Raw genomic sequence first — 20430 nt, forward strand, 5'->3', positions numbered from 1 at the left:
AGGTGAACATGAACCAATTGATGACCCGGACTTATATTCCCGGAGAACAGCCTAATATTATCAATCACCTCACAATAAACTTAATCGACTAGCGAAACAAGTTATTGTGGAATCAAAAACGATGAGACGAAGTTTGTTTGTGATTAATTTTCTATCTTGCCTATCGGAGATATAAAATCTTGAGCCAATTATTTCAATTATACTTAACACGATAGAAACAACAAGGTCATATCACGCAACTACAAAGATAAGAGTTGGGTCTGGCTCCACAATCCCAATGAAGTCTTCAAGTCGTTAACCTACAGGGTCTCGAGAAGAAACCTAAGATTAAAGGAGAATCGACTCTAGTTATGCAACTAGTAACACACAAAAGGTGTGGGGATTAGTCTTCCCAGTTGCTAGAGTTCTCCTTTATATATTTTTCAAATCAGGGTTTGCAATCTAAGTTACCTTGGTAACAAAGCATTCAATAATCATCGTTAGATGAGAAACCTGATTCAACCAAGCTAATATATTTCAACCGTTAGATCGAACTTAGATTGTTACACACAAATGAAATGTACCCTCATTTAGGTTTATCTAACCGTACCTAAACGTGTACACCATGTTGGTTCAAAAATAGTTAACCAAGGTTAGCCATATGATTACTCTCATATCAACCTTATTCATCTTAACCATAACTAGTTCAAATGACTCAAATGAAACTAGTTAAAGAGTTGTTGAATTGTTTAGAAAACATAGTTGAAATCAAATCCGATTCACTTGAATCAATCATGAACATTATAGCCACGGTTTTCAAAGATTGCATTCCTTATAATTCAAATGTTTAAGTCCATGAACTGACTGTCTTGACAAAGTAACCAGCTTAAGTATGCGTACTTAAGCAACCGGTTTTTGAGTTTGTTAAGTTTCCAAACTCAGCAGAAATTCTCGGTTCGAGAACTTCCGCCAGTATGTGTACGGGTACGCATACTTAAGGTGACTAGTTAAGAGTTTTTCCAAAACCAATGTCTCCTTCGCCAATTTCGTATACACACATATGCATACTCTTGACTCCCAGTTTATGGTCTTATGCACTAATGTGCGAACACATTATATATGCTTATATCCAAAGATGATTACATCATCAACTCTTTATTTCAATCATTGAAACATTCATCTATAATGACAAGCCGTTTTGACACAATATTAGCGCAAAAGCAATTTTCAAAATATTGAAATAATCATTATCGAAACATTCCAAGCCTACATCAAATAATTGTATCACACAAACCATGTAAGATGTTACTCGGAAATTTTCTCATGACATAAGATAAACTTGGTCGAAGCGAAAGCTTACCAACACATATTTCGAGAAATATTTAAGCGATATATACTCAGCTCGAAATCTCAAATGTGTATAGAGAAAACTATATCGTAACACGACTTATGTCTCAATATAGGATATAATAGAAATAGACTTTCCAAGTGATAGATGAGTTCAAGTCTCCACATACCTTTTTGTCGAAGAAGTTCCACAAGCTCCCCTTAGTAGTTCTTCGTCTTCAAGAGATGAGCGTCGAGAGATCTAAGCTCAACTACATTATCTATGTCCTAGTCTGAGACATCTACAAATAGGCTAGAAATCAAGACTTATAGTTTTGATCACTAACATTGATAAACATGCTTGAGATAGCAACGCATGCAAGTTCAACCGAGCAATGCTCTAACACTATTATTAAAAAAATAGAACACAAAATCCATGACTATAAAAGTAAATTTTTGTAAAATTTGGGTTATCTAGTATCCCAACATTCCATATAGGATGTTTTGCCATCCCTAAGTAAATAACACATAAATAAATAAAAATCTATTCAAAGGGATTTCTGGTGAGGGATCTGGAACCAAAAGGTAAGGAGTATTATCCAAAAGCTTGGTCTCATATCTGTAAACCAATCTATAAAGGGGGACTTGGTTTTAGAGATGCTCAAAAATTTAATATACCAATGCTAGCAAAGGTGGCTTGAAGATTAATAAACCATCATAACTCTCTATTGGCATCCTAACTTAGATCTAAATATTTTAACAAATCTTTTGCTTTGGGAGTTAAAACCTCGGGTCCTAGTTCTTGGATTTGGAAACGCATAAGTAAAGGCCTAAAATTGGTAGATCAAAACAATACCTGTGAAGTAGGAGATGGTAAAAGTATTTGTATACGAGATCATAATTGGATATTTGGGTTAGGAAGCAAGCTAGTATTATAACGTCACCCAAATAACACTCATCTAACACTTGTATCTGATATAATTGATCCAGTCAACAAAAAGTGTAATGTTACCCTCACAAGGTCTCTGTTTACTGAAGCTATAAGATTAACTTGTTCACTGATAATCACAATTCTTTTAAAAAAGATAAACTTAGATGAAATTCAACCGGTTCAGGTTAATTCAAAGTTAAATCAGTGTATGGAAAATTTAATGAACCAGAAATCAACTCCTTCAATCCAAAAATGGAAAACTCCTTCTGGAAATTCTTATGGAAGCTAGGAGCATCTTAAAGAAGTTAAATTATTTCTTTTGAAATGTCTTCAAAATGCTTTATCGACTAATTCTAAACTTCATGAGATTGTCAAAGATATTTCACTTCTCTGTACCTTCTGTGTCGAGGAAAAAGAAACATTGGAAAAAAATTTCTTCAAATTTTTTTATGCCAAAGCAGTTTGCGCAATATCTCCAAATCCTCTGCAAGTGCAGTTGAGCACTTTTATCAAATTTATGGATGTATGAATGAATTGGATGCAAAAGACAGAAAACCAAATATCTGTAGGAATAACCTTAACCAAAATGTGGTATTTTTCGAAAGAGAGATATACGAAAGTTTACAGAAAAAGGAAAAAACACCTAGACAACTAGCTTTATAAGAAATGATGCGGGTACCTTTAAAATAGGAAGAGCATGACCAAGTTCAACAATTCCCCGACGAGAAACAAAAGCTATTGGTCTACTCCAAGCCTGCATCAACAAAGGAAGAACATTTTAAAAATTTCGCCATAAAAAGTGATTGTGAAAGTCTAATAAATTGTTCGAAGGAGAAAACAACACCCATCTCGTGATGTAGCAGATCTATTTTGGAAGACGCTGGTGAGATAGCTAAATCTTGTCTCAATCTTTTTGCTTTTCTTTTTTATCCACATAACTGGAAGTCTGGAACCACTGTGGCAGACAGTGCAGGCAGAATTTAACGATTATCTCCCCCTTTAATGAGCGCACGGAAAACCAAAAACGCTTACCAACTTTTGGTGTATGCACGTATTTTTCGTTGGTGAACGTACTTTTAGTGAACCCGTATTCAAAGCAGCCTTTGTTGGATTATCTGAATCTCCAGTTACAGCCTTTGGATTAAATTGAAATTGGAATTACAAGATTTGCCTTTTCTCATAAACAGAAACACTACCTTTCCTCTTCGATAATGATCTTCTTCCTGAACTCTCTCTCTTTTCTACACAGTTGAATCTTCATCTACGTTTCAGGCAATTTCAAAACATAAGAAGATGAAGATTTAGATCAATTTTTCTCCCCTTCTACGATTACGTATGCCAATTTCCGTTTGATTTGTGTTATCTGAAATTCTAGCAAGCAAAACCAAAACACGCCAACCAATCTTGGTGTATGCATGTTTTTTTCGTCGTCGTATCTTTCGTTGGTGAACGCACTTATGATAATCCCGTACTTTTGATCCGGGTCGTTGGATTGTATCCTTCTCCGTCTAAAGCGGCAGAATCGAATTCTCCTCCACTGTTTTTCCTCTCTTCTCTTCTCTTCTCTTCTCAGGTGTGCATAACCAAATCCCCTCCTAACTGAAATCTATATCTAGAGACTACAATCCAACGAAAAACACCGAAAGAAAGAGTGAATGGAAATTGAAGAGGTGACGAACCCTAAATTCCCAATTTTTACTTACCAAGACAATACGAACATTCAAAATTAATCACGGCCAAAGCCAGTAGGGGTTTAATTCGTAAGAGAAGCAAGAAAGTGTGAGATTTCAGCATCATCATCATGTCTTAGGTAAACCCCTTTGTTTCCTTCTTTCTAAATTCTTCAATTTTTTGAGTTTCTGTACAATGTTGATGATGAATTTTGGGGAATTTCCAAAACCTAATAATAATGGTGAAAACCCTCAGCTCAAATCAATTGGTAATACAAGTAAAAATGGGTATTTGTTTCATTAATTTCATCAATTTGTTGCAGAAGTTGTTTGAGTTTGTGTTTAATTTGAGATGAAATTTGTTGGAATTTAGGGGTAATACCAGCGTTTCAACAACTAATAAGTGCGGCTAGAGGTTCAACTGATTCTTTTTCGGTGTTAGAAGAGATGTGTGTAGCACTGTAAGTTTTAATTTTATGGTATTCAAAAGGAATTGTGGATTTTTGAAATGTTTTCAATCTGCATTTTCTTATGTTTTTGTTTTTTTGGTATGATTTTTAGTTAAGAAGGTTTGGAGCAGGTGTGGGATGCGGCTTTGGGGCTGGTAAGCATTAGAAATGATGTTTATTATGTCAACTGAAATGTACTTGCTAGATTGAATGGATGACTTGCTTTCATATCTAATATTGATAAATGAATCAAAAAAACTTTAGTATGGGGGAGATGAGCAAAAATCCATATTCAATGTATACACCCCTTTTGCAGCTGCATCAAGTTGGTCATGAAACTGATTCAATTTATTCCTCTTAAGTCCGTTTTTCGCATATCTGAACTTCTTATTTAGATACTATAATAGCATACACACCAACCCTGGCTATATCGGGATTTTGGATGGTTTGTTATTCAATAACAATATCAACATTTACTATATGAGCACGTTATTTCTCAATTTCACAATTTCTATTTCTCCACAAATTAGTTGAACAAGGTTACTTATATGAGCAAAAACATCAAAGCTTGGACATAAATGCATAGGTTTAACTTCTGTGGTAGTCTGAATAGGTAATTTTATGTTGTTTAACATCAAAGCTCGCTACTATTGGGGTTCTCTCATTATACCGTTGAGTTTGTTGTAAATAAATACTTGACTTTTGTGTTACATTTTATCTCCCCCCCTTTGCGTGAGGAAATCTTCAATTATGAAAAACGAAAAGAGGACATATAAATCTTTTTCTTTATCTTTTCACTACTCTGCTACCAGAAGTTGCATATTTTTCGCATTAAAATGTTGTGTATCACTGTGCACAATGTTTCTTTATCTTTTCATTCTTCCTGGGTTGGCTTGCCAGGATCTATTCTAAGTTGGCTTTTGCCTGTACCTTACTTGCGTGCCTAATGTTCGAAAGCCATGAGCTTCAAACTAAGTGCTTCAAACTGAAAATAGGACGAGCAGGGGAAACTAGCAAGTGCGGTACTTAGGATTAAGATGGGAAATTAGAGAGAGGGCGGTGATTTTTAAGTTACAGGATGCTTGTGAAACCTGCTATTGTTGGTCATTATCTCTCACTCCTTTTAAGTGTGTTACTTATATGTTTCACTATTGTTTATATAGTCTCATGTTCAATGTCTTTCTTTATGTTATACGTATAGATTTAGAAGGTTGGGTACGTGATTATGACTAAAACCACTCAGCTGAATTTTCGACAGGTACAATAGGTTGCAAGTGAGGCTGTCATGGAACTATGGAAGAGCAAAGGTGGATAAATAACCATTTTAACTCTTTGCGTGTTTGTTACTTGGGGATTTCAGTTTTAAAATGTTAGTGGCGATTGGATTTATAAATAGTGGCGAGATGAAGAAGCTCTCCTTCCTGTTTGTAATGAGAATTAATAATATGAAGGGAATGGAAGCTGAGTACCTATATGTGGAATCTTGATTGATCATAGAATGATGGCAGACAAACTTTGCAGTAGTTTGTTAGCAGTTTTATTGCTGTAAGAAGATCTTTTTTTTTTTGATAAGAAGACTTTTATTTATTTATAAAGGAGAGTGCATATTACATATGATAGGATCTAATCTCAGATTAGTCCTTTCTAGAAATTTAGTTCTATCATATAAGCTCATTTTCTCAGTAGAGAAATATGTTATATCCCTAGTTCTCACTTCCTTAGCAAGTCTATCTTCAAAATCCAAAAACTTTCTAGGTTTATACAAAAACAAAGCCGAATTACATATATATAGGGAATATCTGCATCTATTGATGCTAGTTTGGGCTCTCCAAAGCTAGTCTTTGGGACTAGACACTCCATTCATGATCTTCATTAAGGTTTTACAATCATTGATAAAACAAGCATTGTTGAGGTTTAGCTCCTTCACCCAATTAAGAGCTTCAAGCTCTGCTTTTGCTTCAGCATCTAGGGGGCAAGCTGCCCAGTTTCTGCCTGCACAATATTGTTTTCTGCTTCCTGTTTTATCCAAAATGGATATCGCATAACCCATTGTGAAATTATCCTCAGAAAAAGAAGCATCAAAATGAATGAACCAATCAAAGTTGTGACTGGAATTGGTATGAATATCAGTGCCAGGATTTCCTAAGGATTGAGAAGCATGCCTAGAAGTGTTGTCACTAGGATAAACTTTATTCTGATAAGAAATTTTAATGGAATCAACAAGCTTTTGAAGCAAGGGTATAACATTGTCAAAATTCACACTGTTTCTATATTTTCAAATGGACCATATAACATAAGATAGTTTATCATGTTTTTCAGTAAGAATTTTGCTATTCATCCAGTAGTTAAACCACATCATAACATCATAGGAACCTTGCAGCTTATATATATCACTCAAATGAAAAGCATCCCAGATTTTCCTAGTGAAAGGACAATTAACAAAAAGGTGACATTCATCTTCAGCAGCATTTGAATCACATAACAAACAGAAGGAATTCGAAGTAGTAACATACTTAGACATTCTATGTCTTAAATCTAAAGTACCAGACACAAGTTTCCAGCAGAACATATTAACTTTAGGCTTAACATTTAACTTCCAAATTTGCTTCCAAAATTTAGCTTCATTTTTATCAATATTTAGATCAGTAAGAAAATTGTAAGCAGACTTAGTAGTGAGTTCACCATTTTTGGTAGAATTCCATATGATCCTATCATGCATATTAAGGTTAATAGCGACAAATTTTATAGCATTATGAGAATTATAATCAACATATTTAGATATAAGGTTAAAATCCCATGTGTCATCATTACAGATCAAATCATGAACAATTTTAGGCATATTATCATCAATAATTATACGAATAAGGGGAGTATTTTGATTAGGTAGACAAATATCAGACCAAATATTAACTTCTAAATCGTTATTAACCTGCCAAGTATAGTTCGATTTAATAACCTCAAGGCCTTTTCTTATACTAGACCAAATCCAGGATATCCTATGCTTTCTGTTTTTTCTTAAAGGATTGTGATTCCTAAAATATTTGTGTTTTAGAATTCTAGCCCATAGTTGATCCTGATTATGAAGTAATCTCCATGCCAATCTGGTAATAAGAGCAAGATTATGTTTATGAGGATTTCTAATTCCTAGTCCACCTTGACGAATATCTTTAGTTATACTAGGCCAAGCTTTAGGATAATAAAATTTATTCTTTTTTTGCCACCAGAAATCACGTTGAACTTTGTCTAAGTTATCTAAAGTTTTTTTAGGAAAGTACAAACATTGCATTTGGTGATTAGGATAAGATCTAAGCACATTTTTTATGAGAACAGTACGTCCAGCATGGTTAAACATTTTCCTAATCCAACCTTGAAGAGCACCATAATATTTATTAAGCAAGGGTTCAAAGTTGTTAACCTTATTTCTATCAAAGAAAAGAGGAGTCCCAAGGTACTTGTCATTTTTAGAGATTTTTCTAACTTTAAGGATTTTTGAGATGATTTTACAGTGTTTAGTATGCATTTTGGGCGTAAAATAAATGCCCGATTTTTGAAAGTTAATGACTTGACCAGTCATTTCACCGAAAGTATTAAGGATGTTCATTAAATTCTTAGCTTCATTAAGATTAGCTTTAGAAAAAAGAAAAAATCATCGGCAAAGAAAAGGTGAGAAACGGAAGGCGCAGTATTAGTAACTTTAATCTCAGAGATTAGTTTATATTTTTTAGCTTTTAAGAGGAGCTTTGAAAGAACCTCCATACAAATAATAAACAAGTAAAGAGATAGAGGATCTCCTTGCCTGAGCCCTCTAGACACGACAAATTTATCACCTGGGACACCATTTAACAAAACATAAAAGGAAGTAGTAGTAATGCACTGCATAATAAGATGACACCAGTCATGACAGAAACCAAAAGAAAGAAGGGTTTGATTTAGAAAATCTCATTTGATCCTGTCAAAAGCCTTAGATAGATCATTTTTTAAAGCCATATTCCCATTTTTGTTTTTAGAAATTTTCATAGAATGAAGGATTTCATGAGCAACAATAATGTTGTCAGTTATTTGACGGGCAGGAATAAAGGCAGATTGATTTTGAGAAATAAGCTTAGGCAGTAAAGGTTTTAGTCTATTAGTTAAGATTTTAGAAATAATTTTATAAGTAGTATTACTTAAACTAATCGGTCGAAAGTCACTAGGAGTGGAAGAATTCTGAACTTTAGGGATTAGAGTTATATAAGTGTAGTTCAAATCTTTAAGAATGTACTTTTTCCTGAAAAAATCTTGAACAAGATTGATAATGTCAGTTTTTACAATGTCCCAGTGAGCTTTAAAAAACCCAGGTGGATATCCATCTGGCCCAGGCGAGCCCCATTGATTCATATTGAAAAGCGTATTCTTAATTTCACATTCATCAGGAATCTTTGTGAGCATTACATTTTCATCATTTTGGATACAAAGCTCAATAAGGCTACTTAAAATGTCAAGGTTTTTTGGATTACATGAGGTACTTATACTATTAAAATGTTTTATCAGCATATTACGAATTTGAGTATTATCCTCTATCCAAAGATCACTATCATCCCTAAGAGTATGAATATGATTGACTCTTCTCCTATTGTTGGCAGTTTGATGGAAAACTTTAGTGTTTCTGTCAAAATCCTTAATAAATTTATCTTTAGAGAGATGATTCCAATAATCATACTCTCTGTTATACCAGATATTCAAATTTTTTTGGGTATCTTTAATTTCAAGCATTGGTAAAGGATTAATGGAATGAAGATATTCCATTTTCTTGTTGAGTTTATCAATATTTTGAAAGATGTTTCCAAAAACATCTTTGTTCCATTTAGAAAGCGTATAAGAAAGATTCTTTAGATTTTTATGAATTTTAAAGGCAAAAGAACCATTAATATTACAATTCCAATTCTTGGCAACAATATCATAAATATTTTCATGACACAGCCAGGTTCTTAAAATCTTAAAAGGTTTATGCGCAAATTGTTTAACAGGTTTGCATGTTAAGAGAATCGGAGTATGGTCAGACCCAACTCTAGGCAAATGACTAACAATAGCATCAGGAAACATATTAGACCAACAAGAAGACGAAAGCACTCTGTCAATACGTTCTTTAATGTTTTCATGTCCTTCTCTGTTATTAGACCAAGTAAAAGGTATTCCCTGGAATCTAAGGTCCATCAAACCTAGAGACTGAATATTATCATGAATGAATTTATTAACATGAGAATCATTTGTTCCACCTTGCTTATCATTAATATGCAGAATAAAGTTTAAATCACCTATAATGATCCAAGGGATATTTGGATTAGTTTTGTAAAAATGTGAGATTTTATCCCATTGTAATTTCTTTCCTAGATCATTTAGAGAACCATGCATACAAATCACAACCCAATGATTATTAAAGTAGTCATACACATCAAAGAAACATATGTCAAAAAATTCAGCAATACAGGTAACCTTGATGTTATGATGCCAAGCAATAAGGAAACCACCAGATAGGCCTATTCTAGGGACAACACACCAGTCAAAGAAATTTAGATTCCTGGCAAGTATATTCATACTATCCTTTGAAGCTTTGGTTTCAGCTAAGAATATAAAGTCAGGATTATGCTTCTTTAAAAGATATTTAAGATGGTTTTGTGTAATGGGTTTCCCAATCCCCTGCACATTCCAGGATAAAAGTTTCATCTTAAAAAACTTGTAGATGGTACTATTTCTCAAGGTAAGATAAAACTTATAAAAAATGATAGAGGTCAGACAGAAAATAGAGTGAATAAAAACAGAAATTATCCAACTATAAAAGTTAAAGAGAGATTAAGCAAAGATAATAGAAAGAAAAGCAAACAAGTGATTAACAATAAATTGCAGAATCGAAAGAAATTGAAAACAGGAAAATTGAGGAAGTTGATTGGAAAATTTAGAATGAAATTTAAAAGAATTTGAAGATAAAAGGATCAGAAGCAAATGAAACTGACCTGATTGGCAATTTCGCAAAGGCTCCAGCAAGAACAACAAGAACAATGGCTATAAAGGTGTTGAAAATTAACAAAAGTCTAATCTCCGAGCTTTAAGAAAAATAGACTCCAACAATAAAAAGAATCACTTCAAATATAAATTCCTCCAACTAAACAACCAACAAGCTGTCTCTAAGAAATTTCTTATTTCCTTATCTCCAAATTTCTGAATCCAAAGATCCAAATAAAAATTGAGATTATCAAAAGTTGCACGTCCAGTGAGGCTTCAAAAGTTGAAACGGATTACGTCTTCTTGTTGAAAATGAATAAGACTGTATATGTCAGAGATTAAAGTCGACTATAATTTGGATTTAACTATTAAGACTAATACTTGACCTTCAATTTAGAATAAAACCACCAACCCTATATCCTTCTTGAATTGAATATGACAATTGCTTCAAAGATTAAATATCGAAACTTGTTTTCTAACCTCTGATTTTGGGTTCGCCTTTGGATTTGAACTGAGAAACTAAAATCCGAAGTTGAGATTTGCCCTTCAAACTAAGAAAAATCCACCACAAACCACTGAAAGTCACCGTAGCCTCCGTTCTTGTGTTTTGCCAAAACCCAAGCTCCCACCAATCAGGCTTGGAAGGAAGGAAAGGGATAAATCCTGAAAAAAGGAGAAATAAAATCCAAGAAGAAGAAATATTAATCAAACATTCAAAGCAGTTAAATAAGATTTACGAGAAGAAATCAAAACTTCTGAAAGGGAGAGAAAAAACTAGAAAAAAGATAGACAATATGAAGGAAAAACAGAGATTAAAGCTATTAAGATGTAAAGAAAGAGTTTAGAAGTTGATTTAGATCTGAATCATGAACATGCAGAGGATTTGGACGACGAAAATTGTGGAAATCGGAAGGAGGTGAGTTGGAACGGCGGTCGCCCGATCCGCAGAAATCCGCCAGTTCATGAAAGTTGATTGCTGTAAAAAGATCAGTGGTCCATATTATGCTTCTAAATTTTACAATAGTATCACCCTTCCAAACTTTTCTAGACAGATCACCAAATAAAATAGATTTGCTGCAGATTTTTATTGTGCTTTCATAATGTTGCATAGGTAATTTTTCTTCAAGTCCTTGATCTGCATTGTACAAAAAAAATCAAAGTATACGCTTGGACCGCGTGTATTAGAAACTCAGCGTATGACGTGCGACGCACGTGCACTTTACTTGTAATCATAATTAGGTATCACTTCCCCTATTTATATTGCTCAAAAACTCTAGTAGATATATCTAATGTCATGATGAGGGGTAGACAATCCCTCTCCGTATTAGATAGCTCTGCTCATGATGCGTTACCATCCCTGACCGTTTTTAAGTTTTAATGAGCATACAAAAATAAAAAATTCCAGACATGTCCAGTAAATGAAGCCTCGTTTGGAATTGTTTTTTCCTACAAAAGCACTTTGTAACCAACTTGTAACAAACTTTTTAGGAAAATAGAGTTTGGTAAACATTTTCCAAAGCGCTTTTCTCCAAAAGCACTTCTGTTTTAGGCCAACTTTTAAAGCTGCCCATAGTAGCTTTTAAAAGCAGTAAAAGCAGAAGTTGTGGACCCACTCAATTTTAATTAATTGATTCTCTATTTTAACCATGTTATTATATTAAAAAGACAAAATAAACCCTTAAATATTTGCCCATGTACAATTATTTCACTAATTAAATTTTATTATTTTTTGTTATAAAAACAATAATAATAATAGTATTTAAAGGTAAAAAATAAAAATAAAAATATTAAAATATATGAAGAAGAATTATTATTATTATAATTTATCTTTTTCTTAATATAAAATTATATAAAAAAATATTCTTTATTTAAAAAAGAAAAGGAGAGTTTTTATCTTTATTTAAATAATATTAAAACTATTCAAAATATTTTATTATTAATAGATGTAATTTAAAAAGAAATTTTAATCCATGTTTATTTTTTGCCATTAGCCACATTATAAGCACTTCAACTGTTCAACATGATAAGTTACCAAACAGAATTTACGGTTTGTTGGTTCCACAGCACTTTAAATATTATAGTTTACCAAACGTCTGACTACTTTATTTTTAAAGCACAGCACAACAACGCACCGCACAACACAACAGAAGCACTTTTGTAAAACTCACAGCAATACCAAACTAGGCTTGAGTCGGGTTACTCGGACTGGCCCGCCCAAAGTTAAAGTCAACGTCTGATAGAGAAACACGTGCCAAATTTCCACTTACTGAACATCATCCGTCGATACACCCAACGACACTTCGCTAATCACACAAAACACTTGACTAAAATCAAGGGCTATTATATATTCAAGACCCCTTCAGCATTTTTCACTCCTTTTATCATCAAAAACAACAACAAAAAAGACTGAAGAGGAGGAGGCCAAGAGGAGCGGAGAGGGTAACTGAGAAGAATCACAAGATTTCATTCATTTTTCAGTTCTTGATTTATAAAAATTCAATCAAAGAAAGATGTGGAGAAGAGCATGTTCTTTACCAAAACCATGGAGATCTGCCATGAATCAGAATCATCGAGCAGCCGTTAATTCAATCTCTTCGACTACTACGAATACCTGTTCTTCACCGTTCAGGAGGACTTCTTATCTTTTCTCTACTCAAGCCGATTCAGGTAGCAAAAGCCTTAATTTCTTCTTTTTTTTCAGGATCTTGTAAAAAAAAAAAATCTATTTTTTAGGGTTTTATTTATTTAGTTTTGATCTGATTTTTAATTCTTATAATTGTTTTGTTTGTTTGTAGTATCAAAGGTGGGGAAAACTGTGGAAGATATAATGCCAATCGCAACTGGTCATGAACGAGAAGAGATTGAAGCTGATCTTAAGGTGTGTTTTGTTTTTGTTTTTTTTTATTTCTCTTTTTAGATTTGTAATTCATTTTTGATATTTGCGTTAGGTGATGATGATTGGATGTTGGTTTTTTTGCAGGGAATAGATTTGTATGCAATGGATCATCCTGAAGGTCCTTTTGGTACCAAGGTGAGTTATTATTACTATTAGTAGCTTGCTTTTGTATTGTATTGTATATATGGTTATTACTTTTATTTCGAAATATCCATACTAGTGATCATAGTTGGGATTACTGATTCAAAACTGGAGAAACTTTGCGTACCTCGTTCGAAAATTGTGTTAATTTTATGGGTTATGAAGTATTTAGAATTGGGGGACCATGTAATGTTATAATTCTGCGTATAACATTTTAATTAGCTAACATTGGTGGATTCTTGATTATTAGTTTTATGTTTGAAAATCAACACTAGTGCTGATTGTTGGGATTATTGGTCTAAAGATTGTTGAGAACAAATGGGTACTTGGTGTGAAGTTTATGTTATATTTTTGTGTGTTACGGGACATTTAGAGTCGGGGAACCATGGAATGAAATCTTTCCAGTAACTTGGACATAAGTCCTCTTAATCTTAGGGCACCTTACCATGGAATATGGAGATGACTTAATTTTGGTGTCAACAAAATATTAGATAACAATGGAGCTCGATTCGGTTGCGCAGATACTTCTCGTGGGTCGCCTTATCGTGTGTGTCCATATGTATGGACACAGCCACATATGGGGTGATAGGAATCGGCTACAGACCAAGGATGTCTCATCATAGTGGCACAGCTTTATTAGTGTCCGTCAAGTTTAGGTGTTTAAATACTTGTTTTAACTGCCTATCCATCTCATATTTTGTCGTGTGGTGAAAATGTAAACAGATAAATACTCAGTTAGGGCATTGGTCTTGGGATATCGAAAAGTTTAATCAAGGTTTATCCTTAGTTTCTTGTCTGTCTGCCCCTTCCCGGTAAGAACCCTGGCTAGGTTCTTATCATAGGGACACTTCTAAAGTACTTTTGTCTTCTTAAAAACTAGTAAACAATTGAAAAGTAAAGGTCGCCTATCTTTAAAGGAGGTAATAATAAAAACCTGTCTATGTTAGCAAACAAATACATTTGTATGGTTGTAAGCAAGTGCAAACAGATACACTTGTGTGGTTGCCTCGTTTATATGTCTACGAGTTTTAAAAAATTGACGGTTTTATGCCTACCGCTGTGTCCCTGTAACATGTTTTTTAGAATTGCTGTATTGGACACTCAAAGACGTCTCCATATCGAGCACCCGTGGCTGTATGAGTGCAATCACTGCTCCAATGACGGTTTGATTTTAAGTTTAGCTTTCTGTATCCCTGCCTCATTTGGGTTTCTGAGCATTTATATTTTTAATATGTTGTTGGCCAGTAGGTAGTGCGGTCTAACTACTTATAGATAATTGTGTGGTCTTACCCTTCCATCGTCTGGCACGTAACATCCTCCCCCTTGATCTGATATGTGCAGGATGCGCCTGCTATTATACAATCAACCTTTGACAAAAGAATTGTTGGATGCCCTGGTGGTGAAGGCGGTAAGTCACTCTCAAGTTCTCTTTCTAATTTTGGTTCTCATTGGTTCTCATGTAAATGATTTAGTTGGAAATTTTCCTATCGTGTAACCTAATGATTAAGCAATCAAAACTTCTTGCAGAGGAAGAACACGATGTTGTATGGTTTTGGCTGGAGAAAGACAGGCCACATGAATGTCCTGTTTGTACTCAATATTTCAAGGTAACTGTTAACGAAGTATCTTTTGGCTTATGTGTAAACGAATATACCTGACCTTGCACAGATTTTTACCTGACCTTGCACAGATTTTTACCTGACATTGCACAGATGATTTTTTTTTCCTTTTTTTTTACAAAGATTGTTAATTGTTTCCGTTTGATTATGTCAGCTGGAAGTAGTTGGCCCTGGCGGATCTCCTGATGGTGGGCATGATGATCACCACTGAAGCTTGCTTTTTCAACCATGTTCCAGTAACGGCTTTGTTTTTGTTGTTTGGTCGTCCGTTCTACATTTCTGTTTACTTGGCGAACTTGGTTTCTGAGAACAACAGAAACTACCAGACATGCTTTCCAACGGCAGTAGTTTAATTTTCCCTTATTTTTACTGCTTACTTTTCCCTTATTTTGTTTAATTTTGGCTGATTCTACAGCATCAACATTTATACTAATAAGATTGTTATAAATTTTGCTCAAAATAATCAAGATGCTGAGGGTTGAATTCACCTTTGTAAAAATGCAGAGTATGACAAAGGAACAACCTGTGTTCCGTGAATCAACCAAACATCAAATGGAAAATATCTTAACTGAGATTAAACTTCACAGACAAGAAAGAGTGGAGGAAAAAGAAACACAGTAGCATTACCAACCTAATGGGCGACTAAAAGTTTCTTACTCATCCTTATGTTGATTTCCTTTATACAAGCTGATAGGCATAACTTCAGTGAACAAAAACTAAAGTTTGATATTGACCATCACATTGAATTTGTTTCCAACTCTACTGTGAAAGCAGCATCAGCAGTTTGAGAGATTTTATTGTTCTTCTAAAGGTTCATTTTGCACCCATCGTGTTCTCTTGTTGGATATTTTCAAGGTTTGCCGCTACGCAGAGTTATACGGTGATCGACCTAACCGGTCAGGTCGTGGGGGTCTAGGGGGCAACACCCCCTAGCAGAGTCCGAGACAGCGTCTCGTGTAATTTTTTTTTCTGGTTTTACTTTGTAAAACCTAGAAGTTTCCATTCAAAATTGAACAGACGCGTCTCTTCCCATAAGCCACCATTAATGGCTTTTGGAAGCGTCTGTCGGTGATGAAACGACACTACCAACAGGCATGAATATCACTATAAGTAGCGAAGATGTTCTCTCATTCCAATACATCAAAAACAATCTGCTTTCTTCTTCTCTAAAAAGCATCATCAGAACCTTATACAGTGTGATTCTTGGTCGGGTCAAGGAAGTACAATCCTTGAATTCGATTACGGTGTTAGGGCTTCATTGAATCCTGAAGGCATAATTCGAGAGATCGTTTGTACTCGCCAAATTTATTGGGAAAGGTCGAATTATTGTCTAAAAGAATCGAAAGAGCCTTGAAATCAGGGATACACCATTTTTTGTTTCTGTTTTCATCCTCTTGTTTAACCCAAAATTTCCAACATCTCTTTGGCAAGCAGTGATCCCCATGACGATATCAAGCATGATACTAGTGGTTCCAAAGAACACTATTGGTCCCAAGGATTTTCGTTTCAGTATTGCAAGTACAGCTCCCGTTACTCAGAGAAAAGGATAAATAGCAAAAACCGATGTTCAAGTGGCTGGTAAAACTAAAGATTTATTGCAAGTACAGCTCCCGTTGTTTGGTAGACGACAAGTTCCTTCAAATATTTATTGCACATATGTCGGGCAAAATTCGCTCAATCATTCTTTACAGTTCTTATGATAGATTTCACTCGCAAGAAAATAATTATTATATTCCGTTGTTCAACATTGCGGGTCATATATTAGTCAAGGTAACATTAACGTTGGATCGGTGTTTTATGAGAGACGAGAGGGATCATAATTATCTTTGGGATTTACAAAAATTGCAGTTAATTTTTCAAGGAAATGATCTTCCAAGTGTTATAGCAACAGATAATGAACAAACATTAATGACCGCGATTAAAGAGTTATTTCTAAATACAAAAAATTTCCTTTGTATATTCAATACAGTGAACAATGTGAAAAGGAATATTGTCATCCGGTTATCGAAAGAAGATGAGGATGAAGATCGTATAAGCCAACTATAACCGGAATAACAAGAGGTAGAGTGAAAGAATGTTAGAAAAAAAGCAGAAAAATAACAAAAAGAAAATCTACAAAACGATAGAGTTCTGAAGAATTGGATGCCTTAGTTTGGTCTATCAATGACCGTATATATGAAGAGAAGTTGAAGATGTTTATGTCTCATTAGAAAAATAAGTACCCAACTGCAGTTTCATATTGCAAGAACCAATAGTTGAATCCTTACAAAGATTTTTATTTTATTTTTTATTTTCTTTTGATAAACAAAAAACCTTTTCATTAATGGAATTTCAAGATTACAACGAGTTTAAAATCGAAAATAAGAGAATACAAAGTAACAAGAACATACCGTAAGAGTATAATACCTAGAAATCCGACAAGAGAAAGAGAATGATTGCCGGAATAAGACAAATACAAGTATGAATAAGATCCGATTAAATCGGAAGAAGGATGGTTTTTCTCGGAATTCAATTCCAACCATTTAATTTGTTTTTTTTTCTTTAGAAAGAAATGCTCCCAAAGTAGGAGTGATTTGGTCAAATCTCTTATAACTAGTGATGAAGCTTCCGCCGTCAAAAAGACCACCTATGGAGATTTCGTCGCCGGATAAGTTGTTGATGAAGATTTCGTCGTTGGAGAGCATGGAGAGTATTACTATTGATCTTAAAACACAACCCGATAACCAAGAATCGCCATTAAAGCGAAGATAAACCTCAAAAGAGTAGATAAAACCACCAAAATGATGTAAATAAGTAGAAAACATAATGAAAATGAAATTAATCTATTAACTAACCTAAAAAGTAAGGAAAAATGAAGAAATATGCTCAGATCTAGTCCATTTTGATGGTTTTGTTGGAGAAGAAGAAGGAGTGAGTGAGAGGAGAGAGGTTCCTTATCAACAACTTGCTTAAAGGACGTACTGTGAATCCTTACAAAGATTAAGAAAGAATATATATGTGCATGGGCCAACGGATATAAACACTATGGAAATGAAACCCACTAGTATTACAGAGTTTTCTCACGACCGATCAAAGAGGAGTTTTGTTTTTTAAAGATGTGTAATTGTATTTTTATTCATACGTTGTTGAACAAATAAAAGAAAATGCCTAGTATTACGGTCACTGTATTTAACCCAATTCTGCTTCATACGTTGGTCCCAATACATTGCCTCTATCACCAAATATTCATTCAACTACTCCACAATTTCCTTTTCTTGTTGTATTGAGTTAGTCAATAGCCTCTATAATTGGTTTTTTATAGTTGGTTTTTGAGTTTTGAGATTTTATATTTAACACAACGAATTTTATTACGACTTCAATGAACAAGAAAAAACCCGATTTGATAAGCTTTGCTTAAGTATCATCTTCTTGATTCTTAGACCAGCATTAACCAACTTTATCCTAAAATTATGGATGATATTGTTAGAGCGTTGCTATTTCAAGCTTGTTTGTCAAGTTTAGTTACCAAAATTAGAAGTCTTGATTTCTAGTCTACTTATAGCTAAGTCTCAGGTTAGGACAATATATGTAGTTGAGCTTTAGAATCCACGACGTTCACCGATTGAAAACGAAGAACTACTAAGGGGAGCTTGTGGAACTTCATCAACAAAAAGTATGTGGAGACTTGAACTCATTTATCACTCAAAAGTATAGTTCTACTCTATCTCATATTTGAGACAAAAGTCATATAGCTATATAGACTTGGATTATACACATTTGATATTTCGAGTTGAGTTTAACTCGCTTACATATTTCTCGAATTATGTGTTGGTAAGCTTTCGCTTTAACCAAGTTCAACTTATATTCTTGACGAAAGTCAAAATATGATCATATGAAAATCTCCTGGTAACATCTTATATGATTTGTATGAGACAGTCGTTTGACGTAGACTCGGAATGTTTCGTATTGATCTATCGATCACTTGAGAATTGCTTTAAGCTAACAGTTTGTGTGACACAGTCGTCTGCTAAGAATGTTTCAACGATTGAAATGGGAGTTTAGAACAATTAACCATTAATTAGATATAGCACAGTATGCGTACTTGTATGCTAACTTTTGCAAGTTATTCGAAGTTTGGGAACCATAGTATGCATACCCGTATGCGTACTGGTTGATTAGTTGAAGTCTGGGAACTTAATATGCATACCCGTATGCGTACCGGCGTAAGTTCAAGTTCGGGAATTCAACTGAGTTTGGCGGTGTACGACAGTATGCGTACCCATTCGCATATGGGAAAACTCATACCAAGTCTGGAAACTTAGGTATGCATACCCGTTTGCATACCTAAGTGGGTTATGTTCTAAAATCGGTTTGTTCATGAATTAATACATTTATAAATTAAGTAATGCAATCATTTTCAAAACGTGGTTATAATGTTCGTGAATTGATTCGAGTGAATCAAAATCAATTTTGCTTCAATTGTGTCTTCTATACTTCTATTGGAGTAAAAAAAATTAAACAACTATATAACTAGTTTAATTTGAGTCATTTGAACTAGTTGTGTTAAGATGAACAAGGTTGATATGAACGTGTTCATATGTCTAACTTCGGTTAACTATTGTTGAGCCAAGAAGGTGTACACGTTTAGGTAAGGTTACCCATTTCTAAATGACGTCACTTTTCATTTGTGTGTAACAATCTAAGTTCGATATAACAGTTAAAAGATATTAGCTTAAGTCTAATCAGGTTTTCATATAACCGTGAATATCGAATGCTTTGTTACCAAGGTAACATGGATTGCAAACCCTAACTTGAGTATAATGGAGAACTCTAGCAACTGGGAAATCTAATCCCCACACCTCGTGTGTGACACTAGTTGCAACTAGAGTCAATTTTCCTTTAACCTAGGCTTTTCTGAAACCATTATATGTTAACGACTTGAAGACTTCATTGGGATTGTGAAGCCAGACCCAACTATTTTCTCTGTAGTTGTTGTTCCGATCTTAATTTATTTTATCGTACTGAGTACTATCTTCTCCAAGATTTGCTCGAGATTTAATCTCCGATAGGCAAGATAAAAAGTAGTCACAAGCATCTTCGTCTCATCGTTTGTGGTTCCACAATATCTTGTCTCTCTACCATACAATAAAATATTATTTATAGGTGATTGATATTACTAGGTTGTTTTTCGGGAATATAAGTCCGGTGTATGAATTAGTTCTTGTTTACCTTGATCTATCAAAATACGGAACACAACTCATAGGTATTTATGTGGGAGATAATTTATCTATTCAATATTACTTTTCTGTGTAAGACAGATTTGTTTATCAAGTCTTGGACTTGGGTGGTAGAAACTCTTAGTTGTGGGTGAGATAAGCTAAGGGAATCAAGTACGTAGAGTCCTGATGGGATTCAGAGGCGTAATGAACGCGACTGTACCTTAATCAGTGTGAGATTGGTT

The 20430-nt window shown here is 34.2% G+C and overlaps 1 protein-coding gene and 1 long non-coding RNA gene across 2 annotated transcripts; both read left to right on the forward strand.

Annotated features, from left to right (window-relative positions):
* The first annotated feature begins 3408 nt into the window (after window positions 1–3408).
* On the forward strand, window positions 3409–5950 carry LOC113340897. The gene is made up of 4 exons (XR_003355677.1): window positions 3409–4046; window positions 4280–4367; window positions 4468–4510; window positions 5614–5950. It is a non-coding gene; the product is annotated as an uncharacterized LOC113340897 (long non-coding RNA).
* A 6747-nt stretch (window positions 5951–12697) lies between these two features.
* On the forward strand, window positions 12698–15477 carry LOC113341054 (cytochrome c oxidase subunit 5b-2, mitochondrial-like). Its single transcript, XM_026586091.1, has 6 exons — window positions 12698–13001; window positions 13130–13212; window positions 13315–13365; window positions 14713–14779; window positions 14899–14978; window positions 15145–15477. The coding sequence occupies exons 1-6, from the start codon at window positions 12845–12847 to the stop codon at window positions 15199–15201; spliced, it is 495 nt and encodes a 164-aa protein (XP_026441876.1). The 5' UTR covers window positions 12698–12844; the 3' UTR covers window positions 15202–15477.
* The last annotated feature ends 4953 nt before the right edge of the window (window positions 15478–20430 follow it).

This window comes from Papaver somniferum, unplaced genomic scaffold (assembly GCF_003573695.1).
Source record: "Papaver somniferum cultivar HN1 unplaced genomic scaffold, ASM357369v1 unplaced-scaffold_24, whole genome shotgun sequence".
Lineage (NCBI taxonomy): Eukaryota > Viridiplantae > Streptophyta > Magnoliopsida > Ranunculales > Papaveraceae > Papaver > Papaver somniferum.

Coding starts and splice junctions, on each gene's coding strand:
- LOC113341054 (XM_026586091.1), top strand. CDS start 12,845: ATGTGGAGAAGAGCATGTTCTTTACCAAAACCATGGAGATCTGCCATG. Junction 13,002..13,129: donor CTCTACTCAAGCCGATTCAG/GTAGCAAAAGCC, acceptor GTTTGTTTGTAG/TATCAAAGGTGGGGAAAACT. Junction 13,213..13,314: donor AGATTGAAGCTGATCTTAAG/GTGTGTTTTGTT, acceptor GTTTTTTTGCAG/GGAATAGATTTGTATGCAAT.